The following is a 21723-nucleotide window of genomic DNA, read 5'->3' on the forward strand; positions in this document are numbered from 1 at the left end:
GAACAGCAATTAGTACAGTCATCATATACATTCTAGATAGCCCCCGATAAAAAAAAAAAACACAGGGTAGCTTGGATAAATACTGGAGATCGTCCACAATAGAATACCAAGCACCAAAGACTCAAACATCTGTCTGCATCCCACACAGCCTGGTGTAAAATTCATTCAGAAGGCTGATATTGTTTCAGTGATCTTGCTTCAGCAAATTCTCACTTTCAACATTAGTACTGAAAACACAAATCATTTTCCCAAAAATCTCAAGTGGTCAGACTATTGCAGGAGATAGCCAAGAATCAAAATAACATAAAAACTGAACCCTGAAGTGGTAAACTAGGACATCTTTCAAACAGATTTCACACATTCCACTACATGTAGGGGATTATCTTGTCTTCTACCCTTTACTTGTTTATTTGCCTCACTCAGGAAGTGAGAGTATTCTGATGCAGGCATTGAAGCCATTGAGCAGTGAACAGATTGCTCTCTCCCAGGTGAGCCAGAAATGGACTTTCATTCTGTCACAGGCCTTTAAAGAGGTGTGTTTAACTTCACTGTTGTCTAAAATGTTTTTTCTTTACAAGCAAGAAAATAGCAGAGGAGGATTCCATTGACAAAATCTGTGCAGGCAATTATTTTGCCTTTGCAATTTTTCTGTGCCTGTCTGCGCGGATCTCTGGAGACTGCTCAGGTGTGAATTAGCCTGAGGTTCCTTGCAAGAAAATATTGCCATCCTCGCTTTTCTTTCAGGTCAAGGTGGCAGCTCATAGCCAGTCATTGGCAGTAAGAAGGTTTCATTTATCTTATCAGTTTGATAAATGTGGTCCTCCCTGACAAAAAAACCTCATTTGTTGCTGTAATATTTAGTCAGTAAACCTCAGCTTTAGCATATATGCCCTAACTTTTCATTTAACAACATTAGACATTTTAGGATTCAGTGGTTCTACAATTTCTGTAAAATAATTTTGAAGATTAACAGATTCACATTGAAGAAATTGCATGAAACCGTATCATACTACAGGGTACTTTTCTTTCTACTGAGTTGAGGAATTGCTTATTACCCGAAACATCCTTTAACAAAGCTCTCTTCTTATTCAGTCCTGAATTTTACTGATATTGATATACAGTACCCTTGTGATGCTGGTTTTGTGATGCCCTCTCTACCTTTTGTATCGAACATTTAAACCCCCCCTTTTAAAAAGACGTGCCTTATATACAGTATTCTCATTTTATGTTTCTTTTTGTTTCTATTTTTATGTAAAGCTCTTTGAAATGTGTTTACATAAATTTTATACATGAATGGCACTGTATAAAATACATGTTGTTTTCTTACTTCTCTAGCTCGATCTACTTCTTTTGTAACTCTTGGATGAATACCCAATCTTCTTTTTTTTTCTGGCACCAGGATCTTAATTCCATTTTACAGTGATGGAAGTGCTAGAGATTCAGGACTGTGTCTTTGACACTCCATTTTCCATGCTGTAGAAGTGTAATAGGAAGCACTCATGTAATTCATGAGTCAATTGTATGCTTTGAGAAGGTATAGGCCAGCCTGTATTATACATTTATCTTTTAATAGCTCCTGTAATACAATCTAAAAACAATGACTCTAAGTCAGGGAAGCTGACGTTCTTCAAGTTAAGTAAAAGACCTGCTGATTGTTTTCTAATTGATACAATCAAAAAAGCTACTGCACAGCTATATGGATTTCATTCCCAGTAAACACCCTGAAAGAATTGTAAATATTATGGCAAATTAGATTATTCAATTGCACATCCCAATTATTAAATCACATCTGTATGTTTCAAATATGTTATTTTTCTAATAATTGTGCAGCCTAGTTACAGCAAATTGCTGATTCTAAGGCAGCTTGACACTTTTTGCAGTATGGCAAATTTAACCAACCAAGCTGCAAATAAAGATGAGAGTCACTCAAGTATATAAATCAGCAAAAAGTAACTTATCGAACATAAGCAAGGTTGCAGTGTGTTTCATCTTTGTAATACTAGTAGTGTTTTCTTGACACTGTATCAGAAATTAGAAAATGCATTTTGAACACAGTATACCTGAAATCAAATGTTTTTTTTTATGTGACCCGATTTTATAACCTGAAGTTAGGATGATTCTAAATGTTGTTTTCTTTTGCTTCACAGAAATGTTTCTGCTTTTTTGTCTCAATGAAAAATAATGAAAGCCACAGTTATTATGAGCTGAACATCATATTAATATGGATGTCTGCTGTACTGATGTATCTTTTGTTTAGTAAATTATCATAAGAGCATATCAATATATGTTGTGAAAGAGAAGAGGTCATGTAGAGCAGTAAAGAGATTTGTAAATCTTACCGAACCTTTCCTTGAAGAAAATCAGGTTTAATAACATGGCACAATAGCTTGTTCCAGACTTCCACAACCTTTTTTTATAGAGAAGTGCTTCTTGTTGTTAGGCTTAAATGCACCTCTCTTCATTTTTACTTATTTAGAATATGTGCTTCATTACTTCAGGTTTTACTGAAAGAGGTCTTGCTTTTGTATTGTATAATTTTAATAACACAGCCCTTGATTTAAATTGTATACTTTTTATTTTCCAATATTTTTGTGTGCTTTTGCTGCTTGTGATTGAAAGGAATTCCATTTTGAGCCTCATTTAAAACGTTTGCTAAAAAACTCCCATTTTGTAGCTCAGTTCTTAGCCAAGAGAACTGAAAAAATATCTATAAATGAGAGCAAGCTTCATATAATTTTTATTGAAAATGCACTTGAAAGTGCAGTATAATTATTAGTCAGATAGGGTTGGTGACTATAAAAGTTTAAAACATGTGCTCTAACAAACTATTCCATTTGATTTCCCAGAAGCAGACACTTTTTTAAGAAGTCTTCAGTATCTCCTTCCTTCATTATTCCCTGTTTCTCTGTTATCTTTTGCTTAATTTTTTAGGTGGTATTCATGCACTATTTGTAATAAAAATGTAAGGAGTAGAGAACAATACACTATCATGTAATATTAGGTATTTAATATTTCCAATATTATGTAAGAAGGCAGTGGGTATTACAGTGGCAGATACACTTTATGGATGTAATTGTTTACCTGATTTCATGAGATACACCTATTAAAAGATGATAGCTATGGCACACAGTCATCAGATGTATCTCCTGTGGTGAAGGACACTGGTAAAGGATGTGGTTTTGGGAGTAGAGGCAAATGGCTCCTTGTTGGTTTTTAATTGTCACTTGACCAACTGTCTTCTACCAATTGGTCAGGTTACTGAGGATGACAGGTCCTTCTGGGAAATTTGGTTCTCAAAGGAACTGCCATCTTATCTCCACCTACAGTAGCTCCCACCTACAATTAATATAAGACAGGTTACAAAAAGGTGTGAGTGCCTATTAGATACAGATTTAGCAGGAAATACAGTTGTCTGAAACACACTGTCCACCTTTTGTCCATGGATCCATAATGACCAGGGGAGGGGTTTTTCCATGGTTTGAAGAACATGACAGCTCTGGTGTGGGGAGTTGTGACAGACGGATGTATGCATCTTGTTGTAAATGTGCTGTGGATACAGGGGCTGGTGATGGGGGGAAATGGTTCAGTGAGATTTTCCATTAAAGTGGAGAAACGTGGCTTGCCCTGTGGCATCACCTCTGATGGCTCGTTCGACCAGCTGCTGCTTTGACGCCCCACCGAGGAACAAATTGCTTTCCTGGCAGGGCTTCTGGACACTCCGTCATTAATAGATATGGATCTCAGCATGCCAAGCCAACTGAGAAGGCAATTTAATATGAGCAACACTGTCATCTCAATTCAGGTCAATAACCAAGATTGCCTACTGGGTGTTTCGACAGACTCCTCAAGTTCAGAATGTAAGATATTCTTTGCTATCTTCAGGCTTTAAAAAAAAGAAATCAAAAGGCAGAACTGTTAAACCATACTAGTAAACAACAGAAAGTAAGATAAACTAAATCTTGGCTTAGCTGAAAGGCTTCAATTTTACACAACAATGTCGTCAGCATCACATCACCTGTCCTCAACTTGCTATATAGTATACCAGGTTTTATCATATCCAAATAAACAGTCCACAGCATCACTAGGTGGCAAACTCCTTCCATGTTATCTCTGAGAGAGACCGGATTAGCATTCTAAGCCTTCAAAGGAATGTTAATGTTTTCTCACTGAAGTCCCTTTCTCTTTGGGGATTAGGAAGCAAATTTTTATTTTTAGCTCAAATGCTGTCTTTGAAGCACAACAGTGAAATTTGCATTATCAAAGCTTTGTAATTTGAAGTCAGTATGTTTCTGAGCTCACTACACAGCAATATTTAATGGGGTCGGGTCACTCACGATCTGTTGCCCGAATTTCTTTGTTGTGAAACTCTGGGATATGTGTCTGTACTGATGAAATGCAATGATTTGCTACATTGAATAAAAGCAGTTCTGACAAATCGCACAGTTTTATTCTGCTGCAAATCCCTACAGTAGATTACAGGACAGTACAATCTTTAAAACACACATCTATACTGTATAAGATCTAACAATGCATTCACTTCTTAAAATGGGCAAGTTATAACTTTACTACCCACATCCTATGTTTAAAGAGTTTATTATGAAAAGAGGTAGAATGCCTTCCTGGACCAAATATTTTTAGCTCCAGCTAATATTTCAGTTAAAAGTGGCAAATTCTGGTAATCTATATTTTTCTTTCTGCGCATTCCTCATTTTCAACTGAACTGAACCACACTTATTAATCATAGCTCGTCCCATGCATCACATGGGAAAAGTTTGCAGAGACAGACATGTGGACTAACTAAACATTCACCTTTGCCCCAGTATCACTTCTGAATTATTATACCCACGAAACATGCTGTGACACATCTTACAGTGAGTCAGCACTGATCATAATGTGAGTGAAGAGAATAAGGTGATGGTAGAGAAGAGGTTAGAAAGAGACAAACAGACCTGTTTTCCTTCAATTTCACTATCCAACAAGCCAGAACTGATTATTTTACAGCTCCCAGGGAGCAGAATGCTAAAGCTGCAGTATTCTGAGAACATGCTCTTTCTTAAGATATCTAACAATGTCAGATTTGCATTCCTGGTGATTGTGAACAAGGCAACCCCCTAAAGCCTTTAAGTTACTAAATACATCAAATATAATCTACTGCCTTTTAAGAAGCCAAAATATTAAAACAGAGAAATAATGAAATGCACAAAGAGGACAAGAACTAAAGTTCTATACATTTACCGCAAAGAAGGCTTAGATGTTTTATAGCATGAGTAGGCTAATTTTAACAAGAAATTCCTTGATCTTTTTTCCACTTTTAAGCTCATACAAATTCTTCAGCAAATGGTGCATGGAATAAAGAATTAATAATTGCAATAAAAAAGGTATATGTATTACATCTTGCTCATGTAATATGAGTACCACACTGAACAGAATTTTAATGTCATAATGCAGGGAAGGTCATTAATCTTAGGTGGTTGTCTCTATTTAATAAATGACTGGCTTGAAAACAGTCAGTATTAGAGATGCTAACATGATGTGCTGTGTTACAATCAAGGAATGTTTTGAGACCTAGACTGTAAAACAGCTTTGTGTTGCTTCTTGATTTCTATTTTCATGTTTAAAAGCTATTTTTTAAGCAGAAAATATGGTGAAGACTCCACTTTCTTGTAGACACCTTGATAAAATCGGACTTCTTCTGCTCTTCAATTAAGCATGTTAGCAAATGTGTGGAAAATAGAATTAGACCTGTCTGAAGAGCAGCTTTAGAACTTCGATCCCATTCACATTTGACACCCATAGGGGCTAAATAATCTGTCATGTGGAAAGACTGCAGTACTTATCAGGATTGTTGCATGAAGGCGCTTAGTTAGAAAAGCATCCCTAGATATAATCCTTTTAGATGCAATCCGGTCAACTGCACACTTTCAGATAATGCACGTTTTACTTAGAAATGAAAACTGCTCCCGCAAGAAGATATTAAGCTGAAGTGAGGGTCATGAGGCAATAATCTATATAGAAGTATTCTGGTAAAAACACAAGAAAATGCTGATTAAGTGAATTTCCATTGAAATATTTTTTTGTAACAACAGGAGATACGACGTTCTTTAAACTTTTGACTTGGAATTCAATCAAGACAAAGGTGTATTCAGAAAACTGGATGCACTTCAGCAATTTCACTTTCACAACTTATTTATCAATATACTGTAGTGACAATTCAATTTAGTCAAAACAAAGGTTGTATGATTATTCCACAGAGCACAGTTTTACCATTTAAGTTCTAATGGCCTTTCTCAACCGAAATAGTGAGAAATATCCTACAAAAGCAACAGAAAATTGGAACAATCAATTTTGTATTTTTTTTCTTGGTTACAGAACTTCGGTAACAATACTCTCAAGATGAACGACGTGATGGATTCTCCATTTATTGCCATGTGCTCTGTTCAAAATTGAATGTTTTTTCGGGTTTAATTCTGAAGGTGGTGAGCTATCTGCTGACAGCAGGTGTAGCTGGCCATATATCAGACCTCTCTCCCGGAACATAAAAGGCAGCATTTTTATATGAAGCACAGCCGAAAGGAATGATGTATCCACCATACCTCCATTGATTTTACTGTGTGTGTCTATCAGCAGTATGAGGAGAGTCTGAACCACTGGCAAAGGAAAAGGCCACAATATTGACTTATAACAGACCGATGCCTCCTGAGTGCTGTAAGATGTCACTGACGTGGCATCCTGTTTATTCTCTGGCCTTTTCCATAATTAAATTCTTCAGTATTAATAACCATCACACCTTCTCACTTATTTAGTACTTTTCACCATTTCCGACAAGTTGTAGGTAATCTGGCTGTTGACAGCTCCTTCCTCCATTTTTATTGCAAGGCTGAACAGAAATCCTGAGCTCCCCTTTCCTGCCTCATTAAGTTTAAAGGCAATCATCTGACTCCATCCATTTTGCTTGTTTTTAATGGACTTAACTCTACTTTTGAACCAATACTGTCTAATTCCCTTACTCTTTTAAAAAGAATATCAGTTTACTGTCAAATGAGCGAGGTGGGTTAATTCCCTCACTCAGCTTGTCATTTGTTATGATCTTTTATATCACATACATTACTGCAATGAAGCTGTAATTCAATTGGCTGAGTGCAGTATTTAAAGTATAACCTGTGTCTTTTACAGGATTTGGAAATACTTGTGGAAATAACATCCATTTTAAAATGAAATTCCTTCATATTTTAGTGTTTTCATATATGCAAACTGTTTTCAAATCAAACAAGACAAAAGAGGGGTGAAGTATTAAATGGCAAATGTGTTAAAGTGGGTAAAAGGCATTACTGTTGTGTTTTATTTTACAACATTTAAGGAACATGACTTCAAACTGAAAGATGAGCTGGTCAAAATAAAAAGATTCCAACCATATTTGATATTGTGAAAGCACTTAGCTCCATAATAACTCTGCTGAATCAAATTCATAGAATCAATTCAAACTGAGATCTACCTTGTCCTTGTGTTTGTTTGGTTATGAACTACATCCAATATTGTATGTACTGCAGATACATACTTTAACCCCCCGTTACAAGGCTGAATTTTCTAACATCACATTTGTATTTGTTGTAAAGTAGTTTTCATGGTTGCTGTGGTGCTAATATTATCTGTCCCTTACAAAGCCAAGGTTGTATTAGTGACGTGAAATCTAACCCCCAAAAAAGTAATAGGAAAAACAGCATTAAACACTAATTGTGGCTCATCCCCTTACTTCATGAATTACCATCCTACATTACATTTCAGATTCCTTACGACTTTCTAGTCGTAATTAGCTGATTTTACATCTGTTAATTCCACCAGAATTCATGAATAAATTAGCCTACCCTGGTGGAATAATTACTGCTAATTGACAGCACACTGAGAGCTATTGGAGGAAGAGCACTCCCCTCAGACTCTGCTGGGCTCTGAGGTGTTTTAGCCTGTTTTAGAGGATACAGAGCAGTGAACGGACTGGTAAATGCAGACATTCAGAGCCCCTGTTCAGAAGTGCAAATGATTTTGTTTAGTATTATTATAGGTATGACGTTCTGAAAACAAAAGAGGAAATGACAACTGTAATAATAAAAATGAAAGTAGAACAAGATGCTTATATGCATCATAGATGCTTAGATGTATTATATGTAAAAATGCTACAAATGTGTAGAGAATATAGAAAAAATCATAGACATCTATAATGGTACATTAGAAATTAATTTAGAATGTTAGACATCCAATTATTTTGTATGAGTATTGGGTGATTACAATATTATCCTCATAATATATACTCAATCATTTTCAGAATACAATTACATATTAAGTTGTTGTTATTTGTATACCATTTGTGTTGCTTTTGATTGACTTGCTGTATACTACAATTTTAAAGCCACCATTTATCTTAGTATTGCAGTCATTTCTGCACCTTATATCGTTTTTTGGAGAGCACAATGATTAATTCACACATCAACTGACTAGTTGTTGTTTATAAGTCTCTATTTTTCTACTATTTTTGACAGTTTGACAGTTGTTTTGACTATACGCTCCTTTTTTATAAAGTCATCAGTTAAACAAACATACGAAACAATAATACCATGAAAGTGTTCAATAATAATTCTACCTGCTGTAGCTCTCCAACTTCAGAAGAAAGATTTATGATTTCTTAGCACTCTGGGGTCAGAGGGTTAAGTGAGGATATGTTGAAATGCCCACGGGCTGTATCCATTGACTGGAGGCAGCGGGTTAGTCTGACACAGAAGTACCCACTGACACAAATGCTGACAAGTTAGATAACGTTGCTAAGTAGTCTCTTGCTACTGCACCACTGGCAGTGTGCCTGCGACATCAAGGGAAAATGTTCCTTGAAAATGTTCAGTATAGTTACACTGGGCCATGTGTTGGCATGATAAGAAGGCCTCCTGTTAAGAATGGCACACAAGATACCTGTTTGCATTATTATCAAGAGAAAAGTAAACATCTCTTCATTAGTAAACATATTATTGATGGTAACATTGAAGATTTATATACAGTACATAGATTTTATAAACATGAATGTTTTTATAAAGTCTGAAGATTTTGTCATTTTTAGTAGGAGAATTATGTATCTCTAACACAGTGGTCAGCAACCTCATTTTGTGTGTCACACTGGTAGAATGTATTAGAATCCATTTTAGCCAGGCTAAGAGGGGTGTGGAGAATGGTAATAAAGATTTTATTATGTTTTCATACACACAATGAATAAAATATGCTGTATAAACAGCAGTCTTTTCAGTGATTAGTTGTAGCACTTCATTCACCGAACAGTAACACAAACTGCAAACGGACAACTAAATTACAGCACTTAAAATTAACAGAATATTATTATCCATAAACAAGAGGACAGAAATGTATTGTAATGTGTAAGTTTTATGTACAATTATTTAAGGCACCACACAAACAATTAGGCTTTCAATTTGAAAATTAAATCACTCTATCCATGCTTGTTGGAACCTTTGACTATTGAAATGCTTTACCACCCATAATTAGGTAGTATTTGCATTATTATTACATATTACTGACTGACTGTTTGGCTGTCAGAAAATGACTTGTTGTTATTGTAGAAATTATAACATCTGCATTTTTTACTGTGATAAACAGTACAAGATTGAATCAGCACAAGAAAAAGTGACACACCTTTTTGTTAGCACAGTTTATGGATCGGACTCACATTTATGAATTATAAATAGAACTGAAAATTAGCCTATATTTGGATTAAATATTGCATGTGAAATCCAAGAGGCTCCAGAAAGTGTTCTGAGAGCCAGGTATATCATCTCCATGTGGCAAGATACATATGCTTGGGTTTACTGACGCCTGCTCTGTGGTATAGTAAGAAACACTAAATCATGAGTACTCTGTTTAAATTATAGCATGGTAACAGAATCCCACAAGCCAAGTCTATATTCTCTCCGCAAGAAGAAATTGTACACAACAGTGATGCATTGTAATGGTTTATTTGCAGCAGTAAGCATTAACATTGTGATGTTAACTCATCCAAATCATTTGCAAGTAAATTCATTCCAATATCATGCCAAATTAAATTTCATCCTTCTAAGAATGTCATTAGACTGTTCCTTACATATTCTTAATTACAAGGCATACCTTTAAGGTAATTTTCTGCATTAGGTGCACATTCAGCTTGAACAGGTTACTCAGAAAATGCTCTTTCTCAGTTAATAACAAGCCTTCTAACTTATAGGCATACAGTGTTGCCTGAAATACACATGTGTACACATCTCTTGCTGTTGAGTATTTTTGTACCTGTTCATGCTTCACAGTTTGCATAACAATTCCAATTACAGCAGTTTTGGAATCTTGACTGGGTTTTCATTCTCAGCACAAATTTGGGGGAGATCCAAGTTTTTGTCTATTTGAAAACATCCGGGAAGCTCTACCTTCCTCTTTCAAATAATGATTTCTTCTCAATAAATAAAAGTCTACAAAAGACAAGGAGGATACAACAATTGATACAAATCAATGAAAGCTGAACTTTAAATGAGAAAATGTCCAAGACATGTTAAGAAGATTGGATCCAAATTTTACACTGATACTCTGTATCAGAAGTTTTGTAAACAGCTACAGAATTAGGCAGAACATAAGGCACAATGACTCTCTTGACTCTCTATTGGGCATCATTACACTGAATCAACTAGCACCAGATCTGTATATAATAGCCCCAGGGACAAACAAACACTAGGCTAACACACACTTAGAGGACTCCTATCATTATCAACATTCTAAATGAGAGTAGGTAAAAAAACAGATGACTAAACAGTCAGAACTAACAGCAAATGCTGAAGAAACTTTAATTCTTAGAACATGTTTATGGTTTCTTCTATTTTAAGCATCTCTGGGATTGTCCAATTTGAATTGCCACCTCTGTGTAATACAACCCTGCTGCATATCTAAAAATGACAAGAAAACCTACTTTACATACATACTTTACAACTTAAGCAACAAACACAAACAAACTGGGAGTAAATAATTACCCACTGTTAATTTGACATGAACTAGACCCAGCTCTTTAATCGCCTATGCAATTGAATACATTCTGGAAACTGCATCATAATTAAAGTTTAATTGCATTGTGTTGAACTGAAATTAAAGTGATTTCGAGCTCTCAGAGGAAACAGAGAAGTGTGAAACGTATGAATATTAATCTCTGAAGGAAAGACGGCAAGCTCATGTATTCTGATGAGGTCATCGGATTTATGGCATCCGTTTGAAAAGCATGAGGACATAATCGTTTCTATGAAAGGCATCACTTTGTGCATCAAGCCCTTTTAAATTCTGTGATTTGCACAACACGTGGCCACTTTAAACTACTGTTGCTAGCTTAACGGTAGTTCCACAGGAGGGCATCTCACAATAGGGGTTTGCTATTAACATTGCAACCTGCTCAGCAGTGGGGCTAGAGTATAAGGCTCTCACTGATGGAGATGTGCATTCTCCATGAACGGTCAATCAGTCAGTCAATCTACCTTGGACACCCAGCTCCAGCTATAAAAGCCTGCACCAATTTCCATTTGAAGAAACTAACGAAATTACTGAGAATGACTGTAACTGAAAGTCAATCACGTTATATATGTCTTTGTTAAGCTTGCTAGCTAACTTGCTTTCTATTGTTTTCTTTAATCTTTTAGCTTGCTTTCTGTTTCATCTTGCAAAGAAACGAACTGGCTGACCCTGTTGCTGCATTCCTGATGTCACTCAAGCTTCAACCTGAGTATAACAGCACACTGCTGTTTACCAAAAGCCCTTCCTGCTTTCGGTGATTCTGCAAGGAGAATCGGGCCTTCGTGACCAGTCATATTGTCCTCAAATATTACTCAGCAGCCAATACAGGTTTTCTGTACTCAATGATTGCAGCCAAACTGGTGGAATGATGGACATATTTTTAAGTATTAAGCACACAGCCACTAGTCAAGACAAGAGGACATACTGTGATTGCTGAAGGTCTGTTTTAGCATTCAACTTATGTGTATGAATAAGATTATATCCTTTGCTGGCCTGTTTGAACAACTGTATCTGTACTTTCATGTGTGGAGTAAACATGCTCCTGCAGAGCAGCTAACTCGACCTGCTTCCCAGCATGATACGCATATGGAACGATCGTGGCTGTCTTCACGTCAGCCCCCTGTCCTCCTTACCCCACAGCCCAGACCGCTGCTCCGCTGGCACTCGATCCTGCGCTGTCCGCGGTCTGGCAGCAGTCCGGCCCCACAGCCTGGCGCCGGGCAGAGCACTCCCCCCATCTGCAGCACGCACTCCTCTGCTCCGTACCGCTGGTAGCGCTCATACTGCGGCACATGCAGAAGAAGACAGGCTGTCTCCATGGCAAAACACCTCACCGACAATCATCAGATGTTCTCATTGACCCTGGCCTGCTTTGTGTTGTTTGAATGATACCAGAAACAGTGGTACAATTTAGCTAAGAAAGCAAATTGCATTACTCGTGATATAACTGCCTCAAGCTTTAGAAGCTTTTTTCTGCCATACAGTAATTTCTCTGACTTTTTTCGAGAAATTTTATGAAAAGGTTGAGGTGTCCATCAAAAGTGATGGACGTTTTTTGAATGCCAGATCTCAGATCTCTGATCTCTGGTGCGAGTATGTGTAGAATCACATGCTTTTCCATACGTGTAAATCTTTCTGCAGTGGGAGACAGGCAGTATAATGTGTATCCTTTGTAAGAGCTTATAGTGGCACTTAGAGGAAGGTGGGGGTGGTAGCCTGGAAGCCCAATTTATTGGTGAATACCCTCAATGACAAGACTAAGACACACTGCCATCGTCCTGTCTCAATGTCAGGAATGGGTCAAACCATATTATTAACGGGTAAGACCAGGAAACATTCATGCTCTATTGATCTGGTAACAGTCATAATGACTCAGAGTGCCAAATGGAGGCAGAATCCTGTACTCTTGCATTGCAGTGTTTTTCCTTTCTGTATTATTTTTCCCACAAGCGATCAAATGGCTTCATGAAATACAGCATTCCTGTAGTTGCGACAGAGAGAACCTTCTTTTTCTGATGGAGGTTAAACTTTCAGGTCTTCAACACTGCTAGTGTGATAGACAAAATAGAAAAATTACAAGTTCCTTACTTATACAATGCTAGTAAGACATGGGGAGCCATGTTTTTAGAATCAGCAATATTTACCTAAGCAATATTTGTGCTTAGATTTGAGCCAAGATAACATTTAAAATGTTAATTACAATTAAATTACCTGTAATTACAATTCCTACTTATCAAATGAAAAATGGAATCCCTTAATACTTTAAATTGTGCTTTATTAACTAATTAAACATTAAAATTAGATTTTATAATAAGTGGTTTTCAATTATTTTTCTCCAGTTTCAGTAGATAAAGAAGAATCCCTTCTCAAAAGCACCTGTGAAAAGCATGGTCGGTCTACTCAAATCATGAAAAATAACACATTTCTGTTAACAGCATCGTGTAATGATAGAACCTGGATCGGGCTTCTCACATCTCAGTGAGAAAAAAAACAAATATGCCAAAAAATAATTAAAAACAACAAAGATTTTACTTTAAGGAAAATTAAGACCGTGTTTTATTTTAAAAACTAAGCTCTTTCATGAGCCTACACTATCAACTTTTGGTGAAAAATTGAAATGCATGTGCTTTCATATTCCACATTATTTAAAAAATGAGGTCTAACTGACTTAATTAATAAAAGTTCACTTTGATCTCTAGAAGAGAAAATTCTTGCTGTGTCTAAAGGTTAATGAACAAAAGCCCAAAGAGTTTAAGGCCTGCTGGCACTAACAGAAAATTGGAAATTTCCTGCAGAATTGCTCACCTTCCCCAAAATCACTTAGAAATGATGTATTACTAATATGTTTTATTCCTAATATTTTTATGTTCTGGCTTTAAACTAATGTTATCTCAGGTGTTTAACTGATTCTGCAGGGGAAATGAGAGGTTCTCCATGTCTGTGGATTTAATCAAGGAGTGATTTATATCTGTGACAGTACTTCGGGTTCACTTACAACGTCAGGTTTCAAATAAATAATTTTTAACCATGTTGATTTAATGTTTCTATTTCTTATAGTTATTTTTTCATTAACTTGGTATTATTCACATTGCCTGTTGCATCGCCTCTTGGGAAAAATGTACTACTCTGATTTCTTATGCACTCTTAACACATTTGTGGGCATCGTAGTAATATGAAGGATACTAAGTACTTCTGTCACTGTAACAAAGGTTATTGTTGTTGAGAAGATTATTAATAAGGTGTTTGTGAAAAATGTGAATTTGCTCGGTTTTCCTTTGAAACAGTGCTAAAAATCTAAAACAGGTTCCAGAGGTACTAATTTGCTGTAAAGAGATTGGTGTCAGTCAGCTCCAGTGGCAATCCTCAGAACAGAAGGAGCATAAAAGATGAAGAATAAACAGCTTAGGTACACTGACATTCCTGCAATTCCTGTAGGGTTCAATGAACACTGCAGTAGCAGTTAGGCACAGGAAAAAGAAACAATTTAGTGCAAGAATGACTGTTTTTGAGGACTGTGTGATAGCAAAGGTGGAGGGAGGGACAGGTGGAGGGACGATGCAGCACTACGTAGCAGATGCAGCAATTAAGAGCTTGTCAAGTCTGACAGAAAGAACAAAAACACATTCCCACGTCTCTCGCGTCTCACTGGGAGCCGGCCGGCAGGGTCAGAGGATGCGCCGGGCCTCCCTGAGGATGGAGGACCCTGTCTCATTAGAGCGCTGCCTGTGTAGCCTGTAGTTGCCGGCTCTCTGCAAGTTACTCACCTGCTCCTCTCCAAGAGCACGGAAATGATGAAGCTCTTTAATCAGGGAGTCTGGACAGCCGGCTGGAGAAAGAACAAAAGAAAAAAAATAGCTCAGACACCAGGGTATCGCAATCCTGCAGGGAGTTTTATGGCTTTGAGGGAGGATTTTTTTTTTATTCATTAAAAGGGAATGACATCTATGCTGATAATCATACCAAGAAAAAGAAATAAGACAACTGAACAAGAAAAGGAACTCATTATGAACTCCTGCCTCACCTAAAAAGAAAAATGTACCACTGTGATCAATAAGATGTTGTGCAGAAGCTCCACTCTTTCAAAAATCATTTCCTTTTTCAGACCTACATTGCTCCATGAAAAGCTCCATCACATACATCCGACATTCTTCGGCAAAGCACTTGTAAATATAAACATTAAAACGATAAAAACTGTAAATCCCCCTTCTTCATTAATACATCACACATCATACGAGATGAAGTAAAAAGCCAGTGAACCATTAGCCAGTAAGTTTAGCTGTGCTGTTACAGTGGTGCAGATCAAATATCTGGATTCTGGACATCACTGATCTTACAAAGTAATTATTAATAATTTCTCAGTAGACCATCATTTTCTAAACATAAAATGAATAAAAAATTCTGTCAAATCACTGGACAGACATATCACATCAACTGACTTTCAGTAACCTTTTTGTCAGATCAAATCTCTGCTTTATTTTTAACAAGCATTTCATAATGATATGACCCCATCACAGGTAAGTCAGCTGCTTTAGACCAAAAGCAACTTGTCAGAATGACATCCCAATTACACTGGCAGAATCTAATGACTTCTCTCATTTCCATGTCATAACATTCAAATCAAATCAAACAAGCCGTTAAAATGTATCTCTGAAATTTTCTGGTCTATGACAAAACTGTTGCTTTACACTAACTAGACTCAAATTAGCACTGAATGTGTGCTTTCAGCTTTGGTGCATTCCCACCAAAAATAATTGTCTTTATTATCTTATCTTAATTTAAAAAATAAATTACTTTTTTACAATGATGTTCTCATGGTAATGTATGGAAATTAATTCCTTTTGTCTGGGGAAGCAACACCAAAATACTTGATTATTGTGGAAAACAGAAAGAATGCAAATGTAGGCCAACAGAAGTAACCTGATAGGAGTGTGTAATACTCTCTAAAACAGAAAATCATTAAGATGACAAAATATTACTCACTGAAATAATTAGTTATATTCAGCAATTAAGATCAGAGTTCGAAAGTCAATTGAAGAAGTCTCGGGCTCTCAAGAACCAGAATAGCTCATCCTTTCTGAAAAACACTTCACTAACAGTTCTCCAGTACTGGATTTACCAGAAAAGTCTCATCAAAGAGAAGGTTAAACCTCATACGGGCTCAATATTAAAACACTTTTAAACCCCCATAAAATATGCAAATGTTCCTTACATACAAAGTTTGTACTTGATTATTTCATTGAACAAGGACACTCTTTTATCCATCTGAATGTGAGCCATGAGGTCTGCACAGTGCTTCATGCTCCACTCCCAATTAGCTATGTGAAAGCTGAGTGTAAGAATGCGCTGCAGGTTTGGGACTCGTTGTGCGTTCCACCAAAGGGAGAGAACCCCATCTCAGGCGAAGAGCAGTCAAGCCGGGCTCCTCGGTGGGCTGCAGCACCATGCACGGACGCCTGACCCCCCAGCCCATTCGCGGGCCAGCGGGGGCCGGCTTCCAGAGCTCCGCATTCCTGAGACTGGGCATGATGGAGAACACACACTCGGAGGGACGGGGCAGGCCGCTAGCGGACGAGCGCACCAAGCAAACGCACACAATGAGACGCGGCACCATGCCCAACCATGGAACCATGGTCATAGAGAGTAATCCATCCAAGTAGACACTGGGAGAATACCCAGCCGCAGGGACGCCACGAGACAAGAGAATACCCAGCCGTAGGGAATCCTAGAAACGAGAGAATAACAAGCCATAGAAGCTGCAAAGCAAGCCAAGGTCACAAGACCAACAAGCGGAACTAGGGAGGAAGCCAGGAAAACACAGAAACCAAGCTGGAGGGGGGCTCCGTTTAAAACACAATGACAGAGCCCCGTGCCCTGCCAGATCCAAGTACAGTATTTATTGTTCCAGAACACCAGGCACGGGCGTGGCCATAAACCGATTCCAGGTGCCTGGAGTTCCCAGGTAAACTGTTTCCATGGCAACCGGCCAAGGGACGCAGAAGACGATGACATCACCAGCTGCACTGACACGGTAGCTTACCCTGCGGAACAGTAGCAGGGCCAACATTACAACTGAGCAGATGAAAGGTCAAGTGTATGGACAGAAATCATACATGAAGACCTTAAAGCTTTTAAACATACAATTAAAAATGTGTTGACTTGTTAAAATTTACATTGAAAAGTAGGAGGATTCAGATCTAGTTTAATATGGTTTTAAAAAGATTTAGATTTCAGGAGGTCAGAGTAGCTTACAAATACCTTGCTATAAATGAGAAAGCTGACTCCTCAAAGGAGAACAAATATATCTAAGCTAATTACACTGCATTCTTCAAAAAGCACTGATCTGTGACTGTTTCAAATAGGCAAGTGTTTGAAATTTTAAAGAGAAACAGTGTTTCATATTTCACTCTGATCGGAGCCACAGTTGAGTAAACACACCATAGCATGTCACTACTGCAGATAGCAGAACGAACAGCAGTCCTCAACTGTGACATGTTATAAACAATCACCATTAATAAGGTATAGATTTTAGACAAACTTGATTTTTTCCACATAGTATGTTCTCCCCAGGAGTTTCCTCCATGTGCAACAATTTCTTCCACCTCTCAAAAACTGGTTAGGCTAATTGGCAGCTAATTGGTTTCACCTTGTACCCTAAGATTCTGGGACAGGTTCCAGATTACAGGTTGCATTGACCCTTAGCAGAAATAAGAGACTGTCAAAAAATAGATGGTTGCATGGATAATGTATGCAGTCTGTACCTGTCCACATACCAGGTAAATATTAGGAAAGTCATTGAATAATGTATTGGGTATCTGCATGTTTCAAGAATAGCTTGCCGAGGACATAGCTTGTGAATATTTGCAAATCAGAACCACCCTCTTATTCTAGCAGGATCTACATCAGTTAAGGTGGTGATGAAGGCATCAATGTGTGGGATTAAACTGCATTGTGCATTATTGCATTTTAAACTGCATTTCATAAGTTTCATCAGTACTCAGCAGCAATGAGATCATTTGTCTGGCCTATAGTAGGTTGAAAAAAATAGGTTTGGCCCATGATCCTTAAGCAAACCACTGTGGGTTCCTAATATTTTGACTATGGAGTGTATGAGTACCACCAGGAAAATAAAAGAAAAACATTCAATGTTGTGCTCCAACTTCCACCAATGGCTACTACCAAAATATATGATAATGAACTTCCATGAATCTTGTTAAATACTGCCGATGGCATTTTATCATTTTATTTGTGTATCTGTATTTAAGATCCATATGGCAAAGTCAATGTGTGTGACATTAAACAACACTATTCTTGATGATTATTCAAAGAAAATATAGATATATGTTACAGCTGCAGGAGACAAATAGCATTCCCATTTCCAATTCCTATGCAAGAAATACCAAGTGTTTCTCGGCACATTATTGATCATACTCTTTTTCAGTACCATACTCTACTTCAAAGCAATTTTTACCAACAAAATTGATGGACAGCACTTTTTTATGATTTCCCTAGATAATACTTGTGGCCTAAGTCTGCATGCTGCATTAGATGTCTCATCTCTGTGATGCATTATTTTCTAAAATGTAAGCATCAGCAAATTTCCAATATATATTTATGTATGATTTTTTTGACCCTGCTGACTTCTCATATAACTTTAATTCTTGTCTAACACAGCTTTCCTAAAGGCAAGAAGACATTTTTTTACAATAGAAGTGAGAGTACACACAAGCACGTCAGCACAACTGTTTTAACACAATAAGCAATACATATATATTTAAGGTAGAAATGCAAACTACTAAGAAAGCAGGAATTTTTTACACTGCCTTCAACAGGCGGGAGTTAAAGTTTAGTCTTTGAGTGCAGAACACGGGTTGGATTGAATAATGTAACAGTTACAAAAAACACCTGCGCTTTCAGAGAATGGATATCCGACTGCTCCTCAGAAAAGTTTGTATACCTTTGTCTCCTTTATGTGTTTTTTCTGCTGTGGATTGAGAAATCCACAGACCCTAAGTGATCTTAATTATCTAAATGAGAATAATGATATCTCCTCAGCACATAATTTCACACTACGTCCCATTCATTCTCCAGCTACTCCTGGAGACAATTGTGGGATGGCTTTCGTCTTCCCTCGCTTCTATTTTGCTGGCTCAGTGGACAGGAACCTTGATGAGTCTGATAGTTCTTGCAGCTTCAGTAATTTAAATAAATTATGCAAATGAAAACAAAGCAGTTTCCAGATTATTTATCCCACCGGCTCGAGCTGACTGGGCGTCAAACAGTTTTTGGAGAAATGTTTCTATTTTTTTTCCACTTACAGTCAAGACTTGGCACTCATACACGTTCAAATGTTTGGAAGCACCATATTCATTCTTCTTGACTGCCATCCCTAAATTCACTCTTATTTTTGCAGCCATGAGCTGACCACTCACTAGTCTTTTACAATATTCTACAGACATATACTGTAGGGTCTTAAATGTGGTGGCAGCCCAATGGGTCTTAGTTTTATTAGTAAACCTATACTAATATGCTAATATAATATACTAATAATATGACTATGATCATCACATTTTGCACATACCTATGTATTTATTTTATATTTATTTTGTTGTCTTTTGTTTTATAACTATTCTGATGTCTGTTTTTGCTTGTCTTGGGTTAGACTGCTGTAACACATCAATTTCCCTACGGGATTAATAAAGTCTTATCTATCTATGTATACAATTGGTGTTGAAGTGTGTGCTCCTGATTAAACAACTTTTGGCACTTGCATAATAATGTGTTGGTGTCTTTCAACTAGTAACATTCTTCTACGTAGTGCAAAGGTTTGGAATCAATCAGTTCAAAGACACTTGACTTACACTTTTAATTCTGAATTTGGGAAATATTCTTGTCAACTCACAAACTTACAAACAACACTCAAAAGACTGTATTATTGAATTACAGTATGGGGCAAGGATACTGTATTTTATTTTTTCAAGTGTCAGTCTGCCATAAGGCTGGCATGTGAATTACAAAATCTCTTTCAAAATAAAAAGAAAGCATCTCTGATATGTCTCTTTCTTAGAAAAAAAAGTTGAAATTCATTGATTTCTGCAGCTCCTGCAGCACAACTGCAGATGTTAAATAATGCTGTCAATCATTTCTGAATAGCTGGCAAGCTACACTGTAACAAATGAAAAGCTTTTCTCCATGACTGGTGTCTGCTTCTTTGACAACTAAATGTATAAATCTTATTGAATCTTTCCTTGTGATACATTATAAATAAATAAAACATGAAAATAAATATGGACAGCTGGCTGTGCCAGTTTAGACTGAATAAAGATGTAGGGTAAAAAAAAAAGAATTTACCACCATTGGCAGACACAGCAAAGGCAAGGAAAACAAAGGTTAGCAGCAACACTCAGTGATCTGTTTTCTTAGATTTGAGAGATTGCTCTTCAATTTATGGCTCCAAGACCATATCAAGCTCTTGTTTTCATGACCTTCATAAGCTTAGGAAAAAAAAACAATTCTGTTATAAAAGGGGGAATATCTTGTATTTTGTACCGTGTCAGATTCCACTACTTCACAACCTAAATATTTTAAATCTGACTAGGTCACATATTTCTCTAATGTTAACAAGAGACTTGTATCAGAAATCAATCAATTTGAATAAAGGCTTAGCTATCAAGGGTGAAAGACTATGAAAAATGTACTTATTATCTGTATTTAATGTAGAATGAATAATAAAGACAATGCAGAGAAGCAGTAAAAAAATCAAAGGAAATGTTAGGATATACTGTATGATTAAAAGCACTAGAGAGTTTAAATCAAGGGATATTGTGATAAAATTGCACCATGCACTAGAATAGCATAGTAAGAACTCATTTAGAATATTGTGTAACTTTTTGGTCACGATCTTACAAAAGACATGGAGTCTTTGGAATCAGTCTGGTTGGAAACATTCCTGATCTTAAATGCCCTACAGTGACAAACCTAAAGAACTTAACCTTTTTTGTTTTAAACACAGAACACTACAAGAGGGGCCGATCCAGGTATTCAAAATCTTCAAAGGCACTGACAAAGCTGACTCAGTGGAATAAAGAATGAGCAGTGAAATAAAAAACAGAGGACACTAGCTGAAGCTATGAGGACAAGTACTGTACCTTTGTATGCGAAGTGTATGGGAGAATGGAAAAAGTCACCCAGCTGTTTTGTCAAAGCCAGTAACTTGACTTCTTTCAGGAAATGGCTGGACAAGATCCTCAGATCAATTATCTGCTAACAAATGGACTATATGTGCAAAATGGCCTCTTGTTAGCAACCTTACTCATGTTTTTATCTTCCTAAAACTCAAATATCAATCAACCGACGATTTCCTTACAGAAATCTGGCATTAATCAAATTCACACCGATGGTAAACATTCTTATTGTGTGCAATTTGTGAAATTTCTAAGTGCTCTGTGTGATCAAGATTAATTACTGTGCATTATTAACTTCAATATTAACATTATGTAAATCAAAACATCTGCATAATCATACAAATTAATAGCAAGAGTATCTGACAACAACATCATCCAACAGTAATTGCAGGAATTTATAGACTTAAGATGTCAATAGGTATAGTGTTTTTAAAAGATGCACACTTGGTGTTTAGATTTCTTTAATTCTTTGTAA

At 36.9% G+C, this 21723-nt stretch overlaps 1 protein-coding gene across 3 annotated transcripts in view; it reads right to left on the reverse strand.

The window, feature by feature from the left end:
• prkn (parkin RBR E3 ubiquitin protein ligase) overlaps positions 1 to 21723 on the reverse strand; it is a 157796-nt gene that overhangs the window by 11859 nt on the left and 124214 nt on the right. For all 3 annotated transcript variants that reach the window (XM_088610594.1, XM_088610592.1, XM_088610593.1), the window contains exons 8-9: positions 14832 to 14893; positions 12201 to 12350 (exon numbers count right to left, since the gene is read on the reverse strand). In XM_088610594.1, the coding sequence (XP_088466720.1) occupies positions 12201 to 12350; positions 14832 to 14893 (212 nt within the window). The remainder of the gene's footprint in view (positions 1 to 12200; positions 12351 to 14831; positions 14894 to 21723) is intronic.

The sequence above is a fragment of the Lepisosteus platostomus genome, chromosome 17 (genome assembly GCF_059453375.1).
Source record: "Lepisosteus platostomus isolate fLepPlt1 chromosome 17, fLepPlt1.hap1, whole genome shotgun sequence".
In the NCBI taxonomy this organism is placed as follows: domain Eukaryota; kingdom Metazoa; phylum Chordata; class Actinopteri; order Semionotiformes; family Lepisosteidae; genus Lepisosteus; species Lepisosteus platostomus.